Genomic DNA, 21,372 nt, shown 5'->3' with positions numbered 1-21,372 from the left:
TAATCAGTGGCAGTTTTAGGATTCTACCTGAGCATGAGTTCCCAAACATCTGCTCTTGGTTTACAGGTTTAGTTGCAGGGATAGGGATTGAACCCAGATCTCATGTACAACAGGCAAATGCTCAACCACTGAGCCATACCCTGACCCCCACCCCCCAATATCTGCTCTTAACAGCTTTGTTCTTGTCACTGTATGTTGCACGCATGCTCGCATGTGCACTTGATCTCCCATCAGAAGAGGAAGGCAGATGCCTGGAGCTGGAGTTACAGGTGGTTATGAGCTGCCTGATGAGTACTGGAAACTGAACTTAAGTCCTCTGCAAGAAGAGCAATTGCTCTTAACCATTGAGCCATCTCTCGTTTCTTATTATGTTCAATTATGGGTCTGTGTGTGATATGTGCACAGGGAGGCCAGAGGTTGGATCCCTCTGGAGCTGAGTTACAGGAAGTTGTGACCGGCCCAACATGGGTGCTAGGAGCAGTAGGCACTGAGCCATCTCTCCAGCCCCCACAGCCAAATGTCCTAATTAGACACCAACAAGCCGTGTATGCAGCACACACTTTTATTTTATGTGAGTGTTTGGGTGTGATAGCAGGGATGTGGGGGTCAGAGGACAACTTGGAGGAGTCAGTTCTCTTCTTCTACGTGTGGATCCCGGAGATTGACCCAGGTTCTAAGGCTTGGTGGAAAGCACTTTACCAGCTGAGCCATCTCACTGACTTCATAACACACACTTGTAGTCTCAACATGTGGGAGGATTGGAGGTTTAGGTCATATCAAGTTCAAGGCCAGCCTGGGCTACATGAGGCTCCATCTTAAAAAAGAGAGAGAGAGCAACAAAAACAAAGATACATGCTGTGCTGGCTAGTCACATAAAATGGTGTGCCTAGTTTATATTTTAAAATACTCTTATTGAGCAGGAAATCTCTAAATTCAGGTGTGGCCTGGGATCAGGCTTTAATGCTTTTCATCATTGTGGGTGAGAATTCTCTGCACATTTCCACTTTTCAAGACTGACAGTCTCAGCTTAGATATCTACATTTCTTCCAATGGACTGATTTTTTGTTTCTTAATTCCTCTTTGGAAACAGGATCTCACTGTGTTGCTCAGGCTGGCCCATGACTCCCAGACTCCAGCACTTCTCTGTTGAGTAGAAAGGAAGACAGGTTCGTAGCTCCAGGCATGGCTAAATGTTTCTCAAAAAGAGTGCCCCTGCCTAAAGCTATCCACTCAGCCTTCCTAGGTTGGGGAAGAGGCTTACACAGAGCTTGCTGGGGAACTCAGGTGCCATCAGGTGCTTTGGCTAGCATCTGAACAGTCTCATCAAGTGGCTGATGGGCTAAATTATCAAGGGGAACTTTCAGCTTTCCAGTCTCACTGGCCTGCTCACCATATAAGGTTGCTTGGCTTACTTTAGCGTAAGAATGAGTGTCCTCACTGGTGTTGGTGTACCTGCACGTTTGTGTGAGTGGGTTCGCACACATGTATGCAAGGGCCAGAGGTTGACATCCAGTGTCTTCAGTTGCTCTTCACCTCATTTTTTTGAGACACGGTTTTATTCTGTAACCCTGGCTTGGCTGGTATTTAACTATGCAGCCTGGGCTAAACTAAGCTGCTAAACTCGCAGCTATCTATCTCAGTCTCCTGAATACTAGGTTTACAGGCAGGTGCCACCATGACTGGCTTTGGACTTATATTACAAAGCTCTCCTCTCCCTGTCCAGCCTCCAAGTAGCAAATGGACTGAAGGATGCGTGGGAAGCTCTCAACCATCTCAGGAGACTCCTTCCCCGAAGATGCTTAAAAATATCAGCTAGATTGTGCCACTGTCACCTCAGCTGGGGCTGAAGAAACTGAACTTCAGATGGTGCTTCAAGCCAGTAAGAGGTGCCTCTTCAATTGAAGCCACTTACCTGTCATGGAAAGCATGGGTACAACTGAAAACAATGAAGAGCTGATGAGAAGGAAGCAGCCTTGACCTGGTGTGATGTGTCTGCAGGAGCCCATGCAAGGGGATTCACAGGTCCACTTCAGACCCGTCAGGGTAGGTCAGATGCTCATGTGCCTGACGCAGGCTCTGAATGAGGTCAGTGAGCAGCAACATGTCAAACTGAGAACAATGAGTCTAGTTGTTGCTTCTCGTGGGTCCTCTGGAGTTGCTGGCCCCAGCAATATGTTTATTAATTTTTTTAAAAAAATGCACTGTAGCTGGCCTAGTTTCACTTAATGTCTAATAAAAGGGAAAAATGTTGACATAGCATCCTTGGGCTTGAACACTGAGCAGTTGAAGCCAGCAAGATCCTTCACTTTCAAAGATGACATAAGCCAGCAGGCTGGAAGGAAAACAATTCCTTTAGAAGCATGCCATTCCCAGGTGCAAGTGACAGCAGCTGAACACTATGTGAAATAAGAAATGAGGGTAAGAAGGGATCAGAGCCGAGGTGGGGGAGCCCACACTGAGTAGTTGGCTTCTGGGGCTCGTTGTATAACATGCCCAGGATAAATGGGAAAGGTGCTACGCAATTCCTGTGCACTCCTTACAGTCCAGATGTCTCTATTTATAAACCCTGCCTGTTAGCACTCCCCCACAGGGCATCAGAAGCCCAAACAAAGGGCCAGCATCTCTGTAAGCTCCTGCTTCTCCTCCCCAGGTCTCATGCCCATTCCTTCCTTGAGTGCTAGACTTTTCCATCAAAGGACCTGTCACTGGGGTAGGGTTTTTTTTTTTTTTTTTTTCCCCCTTTCATTTTCATTCTGCTAAAGCACATTGTGGTTACTTTAATAGGTCAGCCTCTTGACTTTCAGGTAAGACTGCCCTGCATGTATGCATGCAAATGACAATAGGCAATATGTTAGAAGACAGCCTCTAAATCTCAGGGTAAGGCTTTGAGCAAAGGCTCAATCTTCCTATGGTATCCTGTGTGCAGGGCACCATTGAAGTATTACCTATTATAGCTCCTAGCAATCTTGAGACTGAAGTGATTATCACCCTTAGTTAGAAACCAAAGCTTAGGCCAGTGAGTTTATCCAACAGCTAAAGAATGAAGCAAAGGCTTAAACTCACAACCATCATGCTACAGTGCTTCTTCCTTTATCAGAGCTGCTCTAGGTGGCCAAGGTGGAGGAATCGCTTCACTTTGGGAAGCAGCTGGCGGCCTCCTACTCACCACCGAGAAACACACAGCTTGTGTCTCAGAACTGTCATTTACTTACTTGCCTTCAATTTCCCAGTGCAATATCCAGAAGTGAAGATTAGTACTAATTATTAGCAGTAAAGCTGTGCTGTCTACCACAAACTTTGTGGGCTTTGGATATAGGTCAAACAGTAATAAATTCCAGCTTTTTTCTTTTATTTTTTTATGATTTATTTATTTTTAAGTGCATTGGTGTTTTGCCTGCATGTATGTCTGTGTGAGGGTGTCAAATCTTCTGGGACTGGAGTTACAGACAGTTGTGTAACTCCCATATGGGTGCTAGGAATTGAACCCAGGTACTCTGGAAGAATAGCCAGTGCTCTTAAACACTGAGCCATCTCTCCAGCTTCAAATTCTGGCTTTTTGATCATGGATGTATTACTGACTCCTTCCAGAGTAACTCTCTTATCTATAACAGGCCTAATGCTATCTGTCTGTGGAAGTGCTATGAGTTAACTGACAGCTGGTTCCCCCACTTCCCTCCCTAGCCAGGGAAATTTTTTCTTCTTTGCCTACAGTTCTTATAGGTACCAACCCATGCTTATGAGTTCTGGCCTGCTTTATCTGGCCAACACTTTCACACACCAGCCAGAGTGACTTCCTCTCCTCAGCTGAGGACAGAGCTCCTGCAGGGAGAAAACCTTGAGCTATGCATAGCCTTCCTAGCTACTTCATTCTAACAGTGTGGTCCAGGCTGGCCTCAACGGACCCACTATGTAGACTAGGTTGGCCTTAAACTCTTAATGATGTTCCTACCTCAGTTCTCTAAGGGCTGGGATTATAGGAACGACTCAGGACACCCGGTTAATATGATATTTTATGTGTCATTAATTTTGTTTAAAATAATTTGAAAGGCTTGTAGAAATGAGGAGGGAAATTTGCCATAGTACCAAAGGTCAGAAAACCTATGACTATAAGCTTGTAAAACCCCATTATAAACATGACTATGGGTTGCAAAGAAACAGACAAAATGAAGATAATTGTGAGGGTTAGAGAACTGTCAATTCCTTTCTCTTGATATCTTTCAATATTTAATTATCTTTCAGTTTACAATGTGCACGTTGTGAAGAAAATCTGATGAGGATGTCGACTTAGGCAGTGTGCCCACATCATTCCTGCTTGGTGTGGAATTCAGCTTGCTGTGCCTTTGATGGGCTCAGTTCAGGGGCTTGGATCGGCCTTCTTTGGCAAGAGAACTGTATCACGTTGGAAGGGGGCAGTTTAACAAAGCCCAGAGCCACTGGGTGGAGGAGGGCGGGGTGGGCTGCTCTTTGTACAATGGCTGTGCCTTTTGTACTGTTGGGGCCCAAGCAGCTGATTTGCTTCCCTTACAGTGCCCTCTTGTGGCAGACCTGTATCACAGCACAAAGCAGCAGGGTAAGGAGTCTGACCTGTGCTGTACAGATAAGCACAGGTTAGAATGAGTCATCTTGCACATTATATATCTGTCCTGGAAGAGAGGTTCAAGTGCCTAAGGAGAAGCAGGAAGCCAAGGTCAGTACCAGAGCAGTTTCAGAAGCATATACTGACCATCTGGCAGAGAGTGGCAGACAGCTTAACGAGGCTTTTCAAAGAGATAGTCTAGATCTGGAGCACGTAGTCTCTGCTCTTTGTTTTTGTTTTTGGTGAACTCTCTGAGCAGTTCCATCACTTCATTTTCAAATATTTCTGGAGCTGGTTTTGCTTCTGCAACAGAAGGGTGGGCAGAGACAATTGTGCCATAGTCAATGCTCATGTAAAAGATGGAGCTATTATGCTGTATACAGCGCTCGTACCCGTAGAATCCCAGCACCTATGAGGCCTAAGGCAGGATGATTACTGCAAGTTCAAGACCAGCCTGGGCCACAGAGTGAGTTCCAAACTAGCCTATCTCAAAAAACAAAAACAATCTGGAGAGATGGCTCAGCCGTTATTAGAGCTTGTTGCTCTAGAGGGGACCAGAGAGCTCTTCCCAGCACCCATATCAGGCTGCTCACAACTACCTGTAACTCCAATTCCAGAAGATCTGCCTCTTCTGGCCACCCACAGACACCTACACACATATACCAATAAAAATAAAAGCTAAATCTTAAATGTCAGCAAAGACTCAATGGATAAAGACACTTGCCACCAAGCCTGATAACCTGAGTTCAATCCCTGGATCCCCACATGGTAGAAAGAATCAACTCCCACAAGTTATCCTGTGACCATGTACACACATAGACAAACACACACATGCAATATAAAAATAATTTTTTAAAGAGAAAGTATTTTTTTTTTAATCTAAAAGCAAACAACAACAAAAAGCAAGCTAAAATGGCAATGGCCAAGAACCACAGAATGATAAATAGACCATGGGCCATCTCCATTCTTCCTCCAGATACTCTAGGCTACATCAGGGCTGGCAAAATGTGTTGGCCTATACTTGTAGTGTTGTTAGTACAGCTACTCTCATTTGCTTGCATTATGATCCAGGCTACTTTGTATTACAATGGCAGAGCTGAGAAACCACAAAGCTCATATGACCTCATGATTAAAATATTTACTATCTGGTCTTGAAGGAACAAACCTGATGACCCTTGGCTTGTGCAATCTTGGTTGTACTGCTTTGCTTTGCTTTGCATTTGGCCTCAGTTGTCTTCTGGGTACACTGAGTAGTTTTCCCCTTATCTGTGGTTTTATCATCCACAGTCTCATTTACCTTGGATCCTCTACAGTTTGACGAATACTAAATCCCAGAAATAATTTGTGAGTTTCAAACATGTTATTCTTAGTAGGCTGATAAATTCTTAAACCATCCTGCTCTGTCCATCTTGCACATGAATCATTTGTCCCATGTATCCACACCGTATATGCTACCCATTCATTAGTCACTTAGACACCTCTATTTTGGGAATATAGTAATTGTATAAGTATTGCAGGCTTATGTTTAAATAACCATATTTCTTTTTTTGTTTGTTTTTTTGTATTTGAGGCAAGGTTTCTTCGTGTATCCCTGGCTGTACTGAGTGTTGGGATTAAAGGTATGAGCCACCATTGCCCGTTTTTGTTTTTGTTTTGTTTTTTTCAGCTCTGGCTGTCCTGAAACCTACTAGGTAGACCAAGCTGGCCTCAGACAGACAGAGATCCATCTGCTTCTGCTTCCTGAGTTCTGGGATTAAAGACATGAGCCACTATGTATGGCTATGTAACCATAAATAAATAGAATATATATATATATATATATATATATATATATATATATATATAAAATTCAGTAAGAGACCCAAAGCACAACAGTGATGCAAAGAAGGCACTGGGGCACAGACATGGGTGAACAGGTTAGTTCTGGCACTGTGTACCAGGTAACACTGCAGGGCATATGGGGAAAAGCATGAGCTACATACGGCTTGGTATCATCCAGTTTCAGGAATCTACTGAGGATTTTAGAATGAATTCATTACAAATAAAGAGAGGCTACAGCACTGTATTTCCTCTTTTGTATTTTGTGGTGCTGGCGACTGAACCCAAATGGGGCCACATGCATGCTATACAAGTGTTTTGTCACTGAGCTCCATTTCCAGCCCTCTCACTCTAAGCTACAAACTTCTGGAAATAAAAGCTCTGCTTCTTCCTTTCATCAGCTAAGGATTTTTGGTTACAAGTGACAGAAATTAACTATTGTAAACTTAAGTAAATGGGAAGAAATGAAAGGCCCATAGAATGAGCATACACCTGCAGAATGAGATAGGTGTTAGTGGACACTCAACAAGGCAACAAGACAAGAACAAGAATGCCAATTTTGTCTAGTGGCAGGAGTCCAGCAGCACTTGTCACCTTCATCCTCTCTTTTCACCCTAGAGATTGTTGTTTAAGATGCCAATTATAAGCAAACCCTCCTACTAGTAAAGCTTAGGTGGCAGGCTCCAGAAGACTAAATAAAATGCCAGAACGAATCATTTTAAACCAAGACAGATTCTGTTGCCCAGAGCCTGACACCCAGTGAGTGTTCTGGGTGTTTTGTTGTTATTTTGGATTTGGGGGTTTAAATTTTTTTTCCTTAATATTTCTTTTTTCTGTATGAGTGTTTTACTTGCAGTTATATATATGTACCATGCACATGACTGGTGCCACGCAAAGGCCAAAAGAAAGCAACAAATCTCCAGGAACTGGAATTACAGCTGTCTGTGAGCAACCATGTAAGTGCTTGAAACAAAACCTGTGTTTGAGCAAGAAAAGCACGTGCTCTTAATCATGAAATCATTTCCCCAGCCCCTATTCTCTTTTAAAAATTGTATTTCTGTGTGTATATGCAGGCACTTGCACGCTATAGTGTGGCTGTGGAGTTGGTTCTCTCTTCCCATCTTGTTTCTGTGCTGGATGTTCTAGGCTGGCTGGCCTACCAACTTCCAGAGGATTTGCTGTTAAGAGTGCTGGCATTACAGATATGTACCACTTGGATTGGTGTGAGCCTTTATTCTAGCACAAAAGCAAGTAGATCACTGTGAGTTCAAGGCCAGCCACAGCTGCATAATGAGACCCTGTCTCAACAAACAAGTAGCAACAACAAACAATAAAAAACATGCTCCACTGCATGAGTTTTTACATGAGTTTTAGGGATACAACCCAGGTCCTCGGGCTTTTGAGGCAAGTATGTTCACCTACTAAGCCACATGGGAGGAACAGCCCAGGCATGTTCTGGGTTTTGTGTGACAGTCAAACCCAGAAGTTTTAGGCTTCCCTTTAAAATGTAAGTTCTTGTCTGTTTGTATTACACCCAGTGGCTCCTCCTGTCACAGCTGAACAAGTGCTCATATCCAGTTTCCTGGTTGATGGCCTTCTCTTCCTTACTCCTTATACTTTGCTGTGCTATGACCTCAACGCTGACAATGTCAAGAAAAATCATATTTGTTCTCAGGCTTTTTCTTACTGTTAAAAGTGCATATGGTATCCTTTCCAACTTAGAAGGCAAAGGCAGGCAGATCTCTGTGAGTTCAAGGCCAGTCTGTTCCAGTGAGTTCCAGACTATCCAAGGCTACATAGTGAGACCCTGTCTCAAACAAACAAACCAAACTAAAACTTTTTGTAACTTAAAAAAAAAAAAATCAGCTACATCTTAAGCAACTGTTCAAAGCTTAGTATGGGCTGGCCTAAGAATGGAAGGCTTTGGCAGGGCCCACACTCCCAAGTGGAGCTGGCATCATTCAGAGGCTCTTTTTCACAAGCCTCCCCTGCATATGCCCTGATGAAGTCTGGGCTCAGAATAGGAGGCCAGGAGGAGCACATTCCGATTGGTCAAAGACCATGGCTCTCAACTGGGACCCCCTCTCAGAAAAAACAAAGGTAAATTTGTAACTGACAACAGGTAAGTCATCCCTGTTTGTCTGATATGGGCTGCAGAAAGAGTCAAAGGAGAATAAGAAACAAAACAAAACAAAACAAAACCCAAACATGTAGGTCTGAGGGTGGGACAGTATCACTGAGCAAATCCCACTTCTAGCTCTGAGAGCCAGGCTATAACAGTTGTCTGAGACCAAGGTTGGACAAGAACAAGAGAAAAGGCTGTCCTCACTACCCCTCAACTAGCAAGGCCACATGGAAGGCACAGGACTCTAGTACTGCAGAAGGCTAGAGCAGGCAGAAAGACTCCTTCTGAAGCCCAGAAACACAGGAAGGCTAAAGGCTGGAAGTGGAAGAGAAACAGAGAATCCTCTTTGGAAACAACTTCTGCCCCAGCACACCATTACATGGGGCTACTGTGGCCCTAAACATAACCTCAGCAAACTCATAATTAGACTAAGCTTAACTGCAAGCTCACTAACCTGATTCCCTACACTAACAGCCTAGATGCTGCATGGCTCCTCAAGACACAAATCTATCTTGGTCTCCAATGTTTAACCCATGGTAGCTAACATTGAGTTAGACACGGGTGTGTTGGCACATACCTATAATCTTAGCACTGGCAAAACTGAGGCAGAAGGATCAAGAATTTAAAACCAAAGTCAAGTCAGGTGGAGCTTGCCTTTAATTCCAGCACTCTGGAGGCCAAGGTAGGCAGATCTTTGTAAGTTTCAGGATAGCCAGGGCTACACAGTGAGACCCTGTCTTAAAAGAAACAACAACAACAACAACAACAAAAACAACAAAAAAGAATTTGAATCCAGCCTAGGATACATAGTGAGAACTCATCTCAAAAAGCTAACAGGGCTCAGAAAACAGTAAGTGAGTAAAGTACCTGACATGAGCATGAGGGCCTACATTAGACTATCCAGAACTCACATAAAGCCACACATGGAAGCACACATATGCAATCCTGGTGCTCCTTCATCAAGGCAGAGAATCCCTGGAAGCTGTTTGCTCTGTTTGAATTCCATTCCCAAAACCCATATAAAGGTAAGAGAACTAACTTCACATTCAGACCTGCACATGCACACTGCAACACATGTATGTCTCGATTTCTCACACACACATGCATACTTTTTTTTTAAAGCAAGCAAACAAACAAAAAAAATGTGATGCAAGGGCTAGAAAGATGGCTCAGGACTCAAGAGCATGCACTGCTTTTCCAGAGGACCCACGTTTCAGTCCAGCATCTATGTCAGGTAGCTCACAACCAATTGTACTCCTCCTCTGGGGGATCCAAAGCCTTAAGCCTCCACTGACACCTGCACCTACATGTGGCAGACAGACAGACACACACACACACACACACAAATGAAAAATAAACCCAGAAAGAGGGAAAATTCAACAAGAAAGCAAAAAATTAAACAGACTCAGGGATAACTTACGTCAGGACTCCCAGTAAGAACTTAAAGTAATAATGACTAATATCAAAAGCTCCAGTGGAAAAAACAGGCAAAATGTAAGAACAGATGAGGAATCTAGCAGAGAGCTAGAAAGTCTAAATGTCATAAGAAATGCTAAAAATAAAAATCACAGCAGCAGCGGCAACGCAAAATGACTTCTAGAGGCTCATTGTGACATCCGATACAATTAAAGAAAGAATCAGTGAAGATAGGCCAAGAGATGCTGCAAAATACAAAAGACCCAAACTGTTTCACAAAGAGAAGAGAGAAGCACAGAGAACAGATGCCAAGAACCGTGGACACAAGTTGTTCAAAGTGCAGTGAGAACTGCAAAAGGAAAAGAGAGCATGAAGGAGACTGAAGACTCTCCCAACAATAACCCAAGACATAAAAACCCAGATTCAACATACCAAAACAAACACCCAGACAATATTGCTATTGCCAGGATGGGGACTGTTCCTCTAAGGACAATGTCCCCCATGTATCTCCAGCTTGGTGATATTGGGCGGTAGTAGAAACTTTGGGGACCTAGAAAGTCTTCCAGTCACTGGAGATACAATCTCAAAAGAAAATAATAAGATCCAGAGCCTCCCTTCCCTGCCTCCAACACACCTGACAAACGCTTCCTGGCCAGGAAGTGACCACTGCTTATAACACACTTGCTGCATCATGTGCCTCACTTATGTACCTTACTTCTGGAGCCCAGCACCCAGAGACTCAACTCCCGAAACTGTGAGCCAACCAAACCTTTTCTAAACTGAGCCTGGTTGTATACATCTGTAATTCTAGCTACTCAGGAGGCTGAGGCATGAGGTTTGGTGGAGGCTTAGGGGTTTAGGGCTAGCCTGGGCAGCACAGCAAGATCTCATCTCCTAAAGTTTTAAAGTGTCTTTTTAATTTTGGATTTTTTTTTTGTAAGCATGTTAGTGTATTGCCTGTGTGTATATGTATATCACATGTGTGCCTGGAACCAATGGAGGCCAAAAGTGGGTGCCAGAACCCCCAGAACTAGAGTTACATGCTGACAGCCTGGCAAAACAAGTCCACCTTTATGAAGTGCTGAACAAACAAACAAACAAACCTGTGAGCCTTCAGTTTCATACCCAAAGCAGATAATTCAAAGCAGCCAATTTGTGCTACAAGTAACAGTAAAGAAATTTCAGCAGAGGGATTATGGTGGGATAGGAACAGAAATTTGTATAAAGAAACAACCACCTTCAGAAACAGCCAAAATTAATGAGAGTAGAACATATATTTTGAATTATTTTCCTTTACTGCCCACAGTAAAACAAGAGAAATGTATTCCAGGCTTAGAGTAAAGGTCAAAGTAAAAGAACGGCAGCAACACAGTAGCTGAGGCAGTGGCAGGTTGGCACCCTCGGTTGTAAAGGCCTTACGTTATACATGAGGCTCACATGTCTTGCAATCAGACTATGATTAATTAAAGCTGTATACTGTGAACCCAGCAGCAATCATTAAAAACCTATAAAGATATAAATAAACCAAAAGTGGCAATAACCTCCCAACATACAAACATAAAACAAGTAAGAGGAGAAAGAAACAAAGAACAGATGAAAGAAACAAGGAACTACCAAAAATAGTAGTGTTTAATTCAAACACACTGAGAATTTGGTAAATATAAAAGGTCTAAACACACTAGTGAAAAGCAGAGACCATCAGGTGCAAGTCCAGTTCCAGGGAATCAGACACCCTCACACAGACAAACACGCAGGCAAAACACCAATTCACATAAAATTTAAATAGATATATTGAAAAAAATTCTAAACTATGGCTAACTGCCTATTTTTATAATGGCTTGTAAGTGAAAAATGATTTTTATTTTTTATTTTGAGACAAGGTCTCATTATGTAGTCTTGGCTGGTCTCAGGCTCAGAGATCCGTCTGCCTCTGCCTCCCAAGTGCTGGGATCAAAATGTGTGCACCACCATGACCAGCAAGAATGATTTTTAAATGGTTGAGGGGGAAAAGTCAAAAGAATAGTGTTTCATGGTTGGAAAGTATATGAAGTTCAAACCTAGTGTCCATGAGTGACATCTACTAAAACACAGGCACACTTAATTGTAGATACATCTGCTATCTGTAGTTAATTGCACAATACAGATGCAGTTACAAAGCTATAAGAGACCATATGGCCTGCAGTACCAATATGACCAATATGGCCATATTGTCTGGCCAATATGGATAAAATATGGTATAAAGGTAAACACACTCATAATCCAATGATTCTTCTGGGTAGTTATCCAAGAAAACCTGAAATCTACGTTCACAAAACCTGTACACAGGTGCTTATGATGGCTTTGGTCATAACTGCCTACAACTGAAAGCCTTAAAATCCCTTTCCTGGTCAATGGATAAACTATGGTATAATCCACACTCTGGAACATTATTAAACAGTACAAAAGAATGAACTATTGGTATAATGTTCTTGTGGAATGTATACAATTTACCCTTACTTGTTCATTCAAATGCTGATTTATCTACACCACTATCTGGTTTCAATCTGGACACTGCATTGTGATGTTTATTCTAAGCATCACCTGTCTCAAGTTTGTGTAAACATGCCACCATTTGTTCTCTGTATTGTCAGTAAAACAACCAGCCAGTGCTGAGCAATGGAGAGAATAGGGTGGGACATCCTGGTCCAGGGAGGGGAGGAGAAAGAAGCAAGTGGGAGGGAGTCTAGAAAGAAATCAGAGAGGAGAGGTCTGAGAGGGAGGACCTGGACCCTAAGGGGGCTGGGATGGAAACATCTTGAGTTCAAAGCCAGCCAGGGACACACAGTGAGTCACTTCTCAAAACAAAACAAGTGCCTGGACACTAATCCCAGCACTCAGGGAACAGAAACAGACAGATCTCTATGAATTCAAGGCTAGCCTGGTCTATATAGCAAGTTCCCGACCAGCCTGGGCTGCACAGTGAGTGCCTGTCTCAAAAGACAAAACAGCCCAAAAATATTGCCTTTACTTTGACACCTTGTGTCTCAACTGAACTGGCTTGTCCTGCAGCAAGCAGCCCAGCATATTTCACCTCGTTCTCAACGTATTCTTCAACCTTCCCTTTGATCCTGTGAGCTTTACATGCTCACTACTACAGTCCCTTTTTAGTTGTATTCTGTATGTACCACAAAAAACTTTAACTGAGGGCAGGAAAGGTGCTGGTTGCAAAGCCTGATGACCTTCATTTGATCCCTGGGACCCACATGGTGAAAGGGGAAAACCAACTCCTTCAAATTGTCCTCTGACCTCAATACACATGCGCATGTATGCTAGCTTACACAGGCATGGTAAATAAATAAATTTAAAAGAACAGTTTTTAAAAGAAACAACCGATTAAACAAATTTTGCACATTCTGGAAAAGTTTGAACAGTGTTTGTGTTTGATATCTATTATATGAATAAAAAGAATAAAAACAGGGCTTGACTTATTAGCATGTCTTAGTTACAGCACTCAGGAGGCAGAGGCAGAGGCCAAGGCAGGCATATTTTTGTGAGTTCAAGGCTAGCATGGTCTATATAGAGTTCCAGGATAGCTAAGGACCCTGTCTCAAAAAATAAAAGGAAAACCCACAAAAATACTTGCTAAGATACTAGATATCATTTTAGATTCTCAAATAGCTTGTTACTCTTGCATCACAAGATGCAGCTTATCATGTGAATACCTGTGGCCCAGTAGTAGATATCCCAGTCATTGCTTGGCTCATTAATTAGGCGATCGTAGAGGTTCAGCTGCTTTTCTGTCATGTTGTGCAGATATTCTTTAGCAAAGAGGCTAAAAATGATAAAAAAAAAAAAAATGAGAATGACAAGCCTGGCTTGTCAAAGAGAAGTGACCCCAGAGCCCTCTTCCCCACTACCTAAGGAGAAGGCAGTTCTCCAGCATCCCCCTCTTTCTGCTCTCATAGAGTAATCGGGCCCTTTTGGTTTCTATGGATTCATCAGTTCTCTCCTGCCATGGAGGCAAAGGGATTTCAATCATGTCTTTTTGAGAATCTGCTGGGCTGTCACCTCTGTAGAAGCGTCTGAGTGATGTCACACTAAGCAAAGGAGACAGCAGGCTGTGCTTTGACAGTACCTGAAACAAACCACAAACATTTTTATAAGACAATGATTACTGTCACTGTTATTTGTTCAACATATAAGGTGCTAAATGCATTAGATCTCACTTAGTCCTTCTGCTGATTCTGGTCCCTTTATAGTCAAGGAACCAGAAACCAATGAATCTAAGGCTTAGAGAGGATAGTCATCCAAATAGAACCACAGACACATGTTCATAAATTGGGCAACACCTCACTCTAGACAAAAGACAGAATGAGTATTTCAGATGTGTGTTAACCTGTCTTTTCAGAAATTATCCCAGCAGAAACACTGTCTTCTTTTGCATTCCTTTAAAACTGTACAGCATAGTTGTATTCCAGTCACTCACCTGTTAAACCCTGAGGACACCTAGATCTCCTAAAAACTCCCAACCTAAGATTACAAACTGTAACATATAATGAGAAGGACTGGGTGATGACTCAGTAGATAAAGTGCTTGCTATGCAAGCATGAGGACCTGAGTTCAGATCCCCAGCACTAGCATAAAAGCCAACCATGGCTGAGAACGACATCATGCATCAGTCATCAGTAAGTCCAACACAGGTAGATCCCAGAGGCTTGTTGGTCAGGGAGTCTATCCAAAACAGAGAGATCCTATCTGAAGAAATAAAGTGAAAATAAAGTGAAAATAGAGGATGTTGACTTTTGGCCTCCACACATAACAAGAGGCAAGCATTTCCCTCCCTCCCCTCCCCTCCCCTCTCCCTCTCACATACACACATGCGCGCATACACATATATCACACAAATACACAATTTTTAAAAAATACGCAATGGTAAGATGGTGATGTCAGCAAGATGGCAGAATAGGAAGCCCCGCATCATCCTTGCCACCAAACCCTTCCAAGAGCACAGCATATGAGAAATACTTTAGTAATACTGTTGACCTGCATAAAGACATTAGGGTTAGAATTAGCCTTATGGTGATGCTCAGAACAAGAGTGTAAGAGAGAAGTATAAATATCTGTAACTTTAGCAACACAGTAACTGCTCTAGAAAGCACAAGCAAAACTGGGCGTGCTGGCATTCACCTGTAGTCCCAGCTCTCAGGGAAGCAGAGGCAGGCTGATCTCTGTGAGTTTGAGGCCAGCCTGGTCTACAAAGCAAGTCCAGGACAGTCAAGGCTACACAGAGAAACCCTGTCTCCATAGATAGATAGATAGATAGATAAATAGATGAAAGAAAGAAAGAAAGAAAGAAAGAAAGAAAGAAAGAAAGAAAGAAAGAAAGGAAGGAAGGAAGGAAGGAAGGAAGGAAGGAAAGAAAGAAAGAAAGAAAGAAAGGAAGAAAGAAAGAAAGAGAAAGCACAAGCAAATGGAGGAGATACTGATTCAATAATTCACAGACCCATTCTCTTTGTGAGAAGTCTGGAAAACAAGTTCCTGCTCCCCAGGTGAGTGCAACTGCATATGCCACAGTCCTGTCTTTCCTAAGCCCCTCAAAGCACAAGACGATGTGGAGAAGCCCAGCACCAGGCTTCTTCCCAGGAGGGAAAGGTGACACTCCTGGAATGTTAAACAACAGCTTTTGCTTAGGCTGAATCTAAGTGCTACAGCAAAGGGCACCTTTCTGCAGCGGCAGCAGGCAAAGGTGATGGTTTGCACCAGCAGCATTCACTTGCTGTGTTCCACATCCTGCCTTACTGCAGAATAAAAACAAAAACAATAACAACAACCCCCACAACTCCCAACTTTTCCCTGGGGATACAGAGCTGGGATGTCCATCTAATGCTCCAGCTTCTTGGGGGCTGTCTGTGGGGCTGTTTTTTCTCTCTCTTATCTCAGAGCAGGAACAGGACACAGCCCATTCCAGACGCTTAGAGACCAAAGAGACCAAGAGAGCTGAGCTGCTTACTTCTGGTGCAGAGGACCATAGCAGACAAAGCAAGACAAAATCTAGTATTGTTTAAGAGCCTCTTCCCCAAGGCTCAGTGAAGATTGGAGTGTATGGCTAATGTTCCGGAGCATAGGGTTGGCAGTGCCTAAGGAAATGGTTGGTTTCTGTTTTGAACAACTTGCAACACTAAATAGAGCCAGCATAGTCTATTAGTCCAGCAGCTACTGAGAATAAGAGAACAGAGCAATCAGCTGTAATCCCAGCACTTGGGAGGCTAGAGCCGGACTACTGTGACACTGCAGGGCCCCTGCGCCTCAAAAACAGGGAGGCAAGGAAGGAAGGAGAGAATTCTGAAAAACTTACACTGGTTACTAGGAAGTTACTGATTAAAAACTGATAGAGGGTAAAGGTGCTTGCTGCCAAGCCAGAGGACACAAGTTCTATGCTACTAAAGACAGACACACACACACGCACACACACATGCCCCCACACAATCTTATAAAACAACAACAACAAAGACTGAAACTTCCAAAATTTGGAGAAAGAAATGGGTGTTCAGATCAAGAAGCCGAAGAGACTTCAAGGATCATGAACCTAAGGAAATCCACACGAGGCATAAATGTTCAACAAGTCAGAACTGTGCACGTATAAAGAAAGACCACATGAGGGCACAATGGAAAAGGAGCTATCTGAGAGCTATGGAGTGAGACCACTAGAGAAAACATCTTCATCCTGGATTCCCAGCCTCCAGAACTTGGAGAATATAAATTTCTGTTGTAAGGTAGCTCCAGTAAATGAATACAGCATGCCGTGAAAGTTCAGTCTAATAAACCTAAGACCAGCATCTCTAAGAAAAGGCACTTAAAAATGCATTTTAAAACATCTTTATGTGTGCAAGAGTGGTGCATGTGTATAGGTCAGAGGAATATTCCAGGTGTCAGTTCTTGTCTTCCACCTTGCTTTGAGAGTCTCTTTGTTGTTCTCTGCTGTGTGTGCCAGCCTAGCTGGCCTGTGAGCTTCCAGGGATTCTCTTGTCTCCATCTCATCATAGCAGCACACCACGCTGGCCCTGAACTAGCTAAAGAACCAAGAATGAATGACCTTAAACGTCACATTCTCCTTTCACCAACTTCAGAGTGCTAGAACTACAGGCACACATGCCAACTACACTCTGTTGTATGAGAATCAAACCCAGGATGTTCATGCATGATAAGTGTTAAATAGCAATTTCCTCCATGATAAAGCCTTCCATTTTGGAGAGAAGTGCATTAAGAAACGGATCTCCATCTCCTCCTCCTCCTCCTCCTCCTCCTCCTCCTCCTCCTCCTCCTCCTCCCCCCCCCCCCCCCCCTCCCCCCCCCCCCCCCCCTCCCCCTCCTCCTCCTCCTCCTCCTCCTCCTCCTCCTCCTCCAATACATAGCCCTAGCTGGCCTGGAACTTGACATCTACATCAGGCTGGTCTCAAACTCAGAGACTCTTCTGCTCTGCCTTATGCCACCACACCCAGCCAATACACAGTATGCTCTAAAGAAAGGTTATATATCCCATCCTACAGGGATGCTCCTTAAGCTCAAGAAGTAAACAATTCAAAGGCTTCAAAAAGTTGCTAAAACTAGCCAGATATATAAGGCCACTACCTCTCCACATATAACTTCAGTTCCAGGGAATCCAACACCCTCTTCAGTTTCAGTGGGTACATGTTCTCTCTTTCTCTCTCTCCTCTTCATGCGCGCATGTGCGCGCGCGCACGCACATACACACACACACACACACACACACACACACACACAGTCTTTGGGGCTGGAGAGATGGTTCAGAGGTTAAGAGCAATGGCTGCTCTTCTAAAGTTTCTGAGTTCAATTCCCAGCAACAGCATGGTGCTTCACAACCATCAGTTCCCTCTTCTGGCCTGCAGGTGTACATGCAGGCAGAACACTGTCTACATAATAAATAAAAATTTTAAAAATATTTTTAAATAAGTCTTCAACAAAACTCTGTGGCACCAATACCCATTCACAAGGAGTAAAAAAAGCAGTTTTGTATGCAGTTAAAGTTATCAATTTAAGTACACTCAAAGCATATTCAATGTAAATCCCATTATAGCACAAAGAAAATTCCTGTAGAAGATACTCAAAAGAAAATGAGATTACTGAAGCTGAAGAAATAGCTCAGCAGCTAAGAGCATTTACTCTTCTTGCAGAAAGGACTGAGGTTCAAGTCCTAACACCCACACGAGGTGGTTCTAACCACCTATAACTCCAATTCCAGAAAATCCAACACCCTCTTCTGCTTCTGGCCTTCATGGGTACCTATACACTTGTTGACATAAACTCACAAAGACACATAAACAAATGTTCATATGTTTTTTTTTTAATTCCTTTTTTGTTTATTATTATTAGTTACATTTTATTAACTCTGTATCCCAGCTGTATCTGGCTCCCTTATTTCCTCCCAATGTTCATATGTTTTTAATTTAAAGAAAGACAGTGAAATAGCCTAACCTGCCAAGGCTCTGGCTTAGCACAATCAACAAAACTGTCAAATGAGATAAAGAACATTATATAGTATTAAGGTTAGCAAGAAAATATTACAATCATAAATATATATGGGTCTAACAATAGAGCACTGAAATATATGAATGAAACACTGATAGAAGGGGGGAAAAGCAACAAACAGATTTTTTTAAAGATTTATTTATTATGTTACATAGTGTTCTGCCTGCATGTATGCCAGCATGCCAGAAGACAGAATGCACCAGAATGCACCAGAAGAGGGCACCAGATCTCATTACAGATGGTTGTGAGCCATCATGTGGTTGCTGGGAATTGAACTCAGGACCTCTGGAAGAGCAGCCAGGGCTCTTAACCTCTGAGCCATCTCTCCAGCCCAACTAACCGATTTTAATGCCACATTTTCAATAAGGAATAGGACATCCAGACGGGGAATCAATCCTAGACAACCAGAATAACACTCCAGGCTAAGTATATCTGTGATAAACAGACATTCCACACAAGAGAACATACATTCCTATCAAATGCACAGATGAACATGCCCAGGAGGTCACAAGTTGCCACAAAACAAGTCTTGACAAATTTAAGATAAACTATACCATCTTTCAACAACACTAGCATAAAACCAGAAACCAACAGCTTACAAAAACCAGAAAAATTCACGAACATGCAGGCATTTAAAACCACACATCTGAACAACCAAAATGCCAAAGTAATGAAACTTTTTTTTTTAAATATCGAGGCAAATTAAAGTCCACCATACAAAAAGTGGAGATGGGATCAAAATAGTAGCAAGATGGGAGTTTATAGTGGCAAATGCCTACGCTAATAATAATAATAAGCTAAGTGTGTTGGTTCAAGCCTAAAATCCTAGGACTTGGGAGGATGAGACAGGAGAATTGCGAGTTTGAAGACAGCCTTAGCAACAAATTAAGAGCGGCTAAAAAACGGGGAGAGGGAAGTCGCCGAAGACTTTAAGAATAGGTAGCTAGAAGGGGGCTTTCCGTGGAGGTTAGGCAGTTGTGCCTCGGGACGTAAGTGAGATCTGAGTTGGACCTCGCACGATAGGATGACTGGTCACTTAACCACATATTACCAAGTATTCTCTCTCGAGCACCCCGTGGACTCAGCAAAGAATGGAAAAGGACCTGCATGTTCAGAGCCAGTGTGCACCTCGCCTTTAGGGACCTTTCCCTGGGCTATGGGTTGAACTCTCCCTCCAGTCTCCACGACACAGGGCAGGACGAAACAGTCCTAACGGCAGCCCAGCCTGAACGGTAAAACTTCGGCTCTCTCACCCGCGCCAGCGTCGGGATCAAGGTGACAACCGCCATTCCTCCCAACAGCAAAGGAAACTGGACGCCGCGCCACTTCCGGGAACTGTCAGCGGTTGACCAGCGGACTTCACCGGCGGAGGTGGACCCCAAGCCGGAAGACCCGTCTCAGCGTATGGCGGAAGTAGCAGTGCGTGTGACGCCGCCGGCAGGGGGGGCGGGACCTGGGGCGGAGAGCGGTTCGCGCGCTTCGGGCCTAGTCGGGACTCTCCGCGGCCGCCGCCATATTCCCGGTAACGGGGGCGCGCGGCCGGGGACCGGCGGGACCGGAAGGAGGGCCGGGGCTGGCGCCGCGGCGGGGAGGGGGTCGGTTGAGTTGACGGCGGGCGGAGGGAAGCGCGGGCCTCTGAGGGAGGGGCTGAGGTCCTGGGGCTGTGGGAGGGAGCAGGGCAGGCCTAGCCGAGGGCGAGGACCGGGCCCGGTAGGAGTGGAGGCGGCGGTAGCTTCCGGGCCCGCGGGGGACTCTGTCCTGGGCCGCCCCCTAGGCCTAGCAGGTGCGGCGGGCTGAGCTTGCGGCCTTCGCCGCGGTGGTTCTTCACAGCGCGGCCCGAGGGCCCTCTCAAGAGTCGAGGCCTGGACTTGGCGGTGGCGCCACAGGCAGCTACGGGCGCCGGCTCGGCGCAACTCGGCTTGGGCCCGCGGGTGATGGGCAGAGAGCCCCGCGAGCCCGGGCGGCCTGGGAGAGCTGGGGGCGGCGCGAGGCTGGGGGCGGGGCGGAGCGGGTGGGGCCGGGCTCGGGGCTGCCGGGATGCTTCCTCTCTGGAGACAAGAGGTTGGCGACCATGGCCCACCTCCCAGCCTGGAACCCTCGTGCCTTAAAATTTTTTACCCTTTTCTGAATACCGTAGTGGCATCTTTCTTACTTTGTCCGTTCTCCGGACTCGAGAGCGTATTTCCGGAGCCATGTCAGAAGGAGTGGACTTGATTGATATATACGCTGATGAAGAGTTCAACCAGGTGAGAGGAGACAGCAGCAGCAGCAGCAGCAGCGTTGGGTTTTCCTCCATCAGTCTACTGGCAGTGGTTTCTCTCTCAGCTCAAAATAATTTCCCTTGGTATCGAAGCGTTTCCCCCTAGTGGAGGCTTTGAAGACGACTGACCATTCCTCTTTATGTTAATTTGAACCTCCAGGCTTCAGTTTTAAACGGTTTGCTTTAAGAGCAAATAAAAACCAAGTGTAATAGAATGGTGAATCAGCCTGTGGAGTTTGTTTCCCCAAGTCATTCCAAAGTTAAATGACTAACCATAATTAAAAATCAAAATTACATTTGTTGCACTATTGTGAGGATAATTTTGATACTTGTTACTTAGCTCTTCTCTCAGCTTGTGGCTCCAGAATGTTAGTCCCTCCCCCTGCTAGACTCCTCCCAGTGGCGCAGACAGTACAAGAGATAACTTTGAAAGACACGGTATACTTAGTATATTAAAGAAGGGGTTCCAGCTGCACTCTGGATGTTTTCAGTCTTTTTAAATAGCTTGACTGCCAAGTCTGCAGGCATTTTGGTATGGGTGGAAGGAAGGTTTAAAAAAAGTTTAAAGGCAAGACAAAAACTTGGTCATCCTAGCTTGAATTGTTTGTTTGTTTGTTTGTTTGTTTTTTTACATTTTTTTAATTACAATAC

General features: G+C 44.2%; 2 protein-coding genes across 5 annotated transcripts in view; one reads left to right on the top strand and one right to left on the bottom strand.

Moving 5' to 3' along the window:
• Positions 1-3,992: 3,992 nt before the first annotated feature.
• On the bottom strand, positions 3,993-19,890 carry Sdhaf2 (succinate dehydrogenase complex assembly factor 2). Its single transcript, XM_055614218.1, has 4 exons — positions 19,715-19,890; positions 13,832-14,049; positions 13,637-13,746; positions 3,993-4,879 (listed from the first exon to the last, which is right to left on the bottom strand). Exons 1-4 carry the CDS (start codon positions 19,748-19,750, stop codon positions 4,749-4,751), a joined length of 495 nt encoding a protein of 164 aa, XP_055470193.1. The 5' UTR covers positions 19,751-19,890; the 3' UTR covers positions 3,993-4,748.
• Cpsf7 (cleavage and polyadenylation specific factor 7) overlaps positions 19,870-21,372 on the top strand; it is a 22,424-nt gene continuing 20,921 nt past the window's right edge. The window contains exons 1-2 of one of the 4 annotated variants that reach the window (XM_055614214.1): positions 19,870-19,983; positions 20,599-20,707. In XM_055614214.1, the coding sequence (XP_055470189.1) occupies positions 20,654-20,707 (54 nt within the window). In that variant the 5' untranslated portion in view covers positions 19,870-19,983; positions 20,599-20,653. The other 3 variants (XM_055614217.1, XM_055614216.1, XM_055614211.1) reach the window with 3 other exon arrangements.

Source organism: Psammomys obesus, unplaced genomic scaffold (genome assembly GCF_907164565.1).
Source record: "Psammomys obesus unplaced genomic scaffold, mPsaObe1.curated_primary_1811, whole genome shotgun sequence".
Lineage (NCBI taxonomy): Eukaryota > Metazoa > Chordata > Mammalia > Rodentia > Muridae > Psammomys > Psammomys obesus.
This window is presented reverse-complemented; position numbering and strand designations above follow the sequence as displayed.

Bases quoted from the DNA above. Each gene is read 5' to 3' on its own strand.
- Sdhaf2 (XM_055614218.1), bottom strand. From the start codon at position 19,750: ATGGCGGTTGTCACCTTGATCCCGACGCTGGCGCGG. The intron at 14,050-19,714 runs GTGAGAGAGCCG...GGTTTGTTTCAG, and splicing joins TGATCCCGACGCTGGCGCGG to GTACTGTCAAAGCACAGCCT. The intron at 4,880-13,636 runs GTATTCACATGA...CTTCTGTTGCAG, and splicing joins TATCTACTACTGGGCCACAG to AAGCAAAACCAGCTCCAGAA.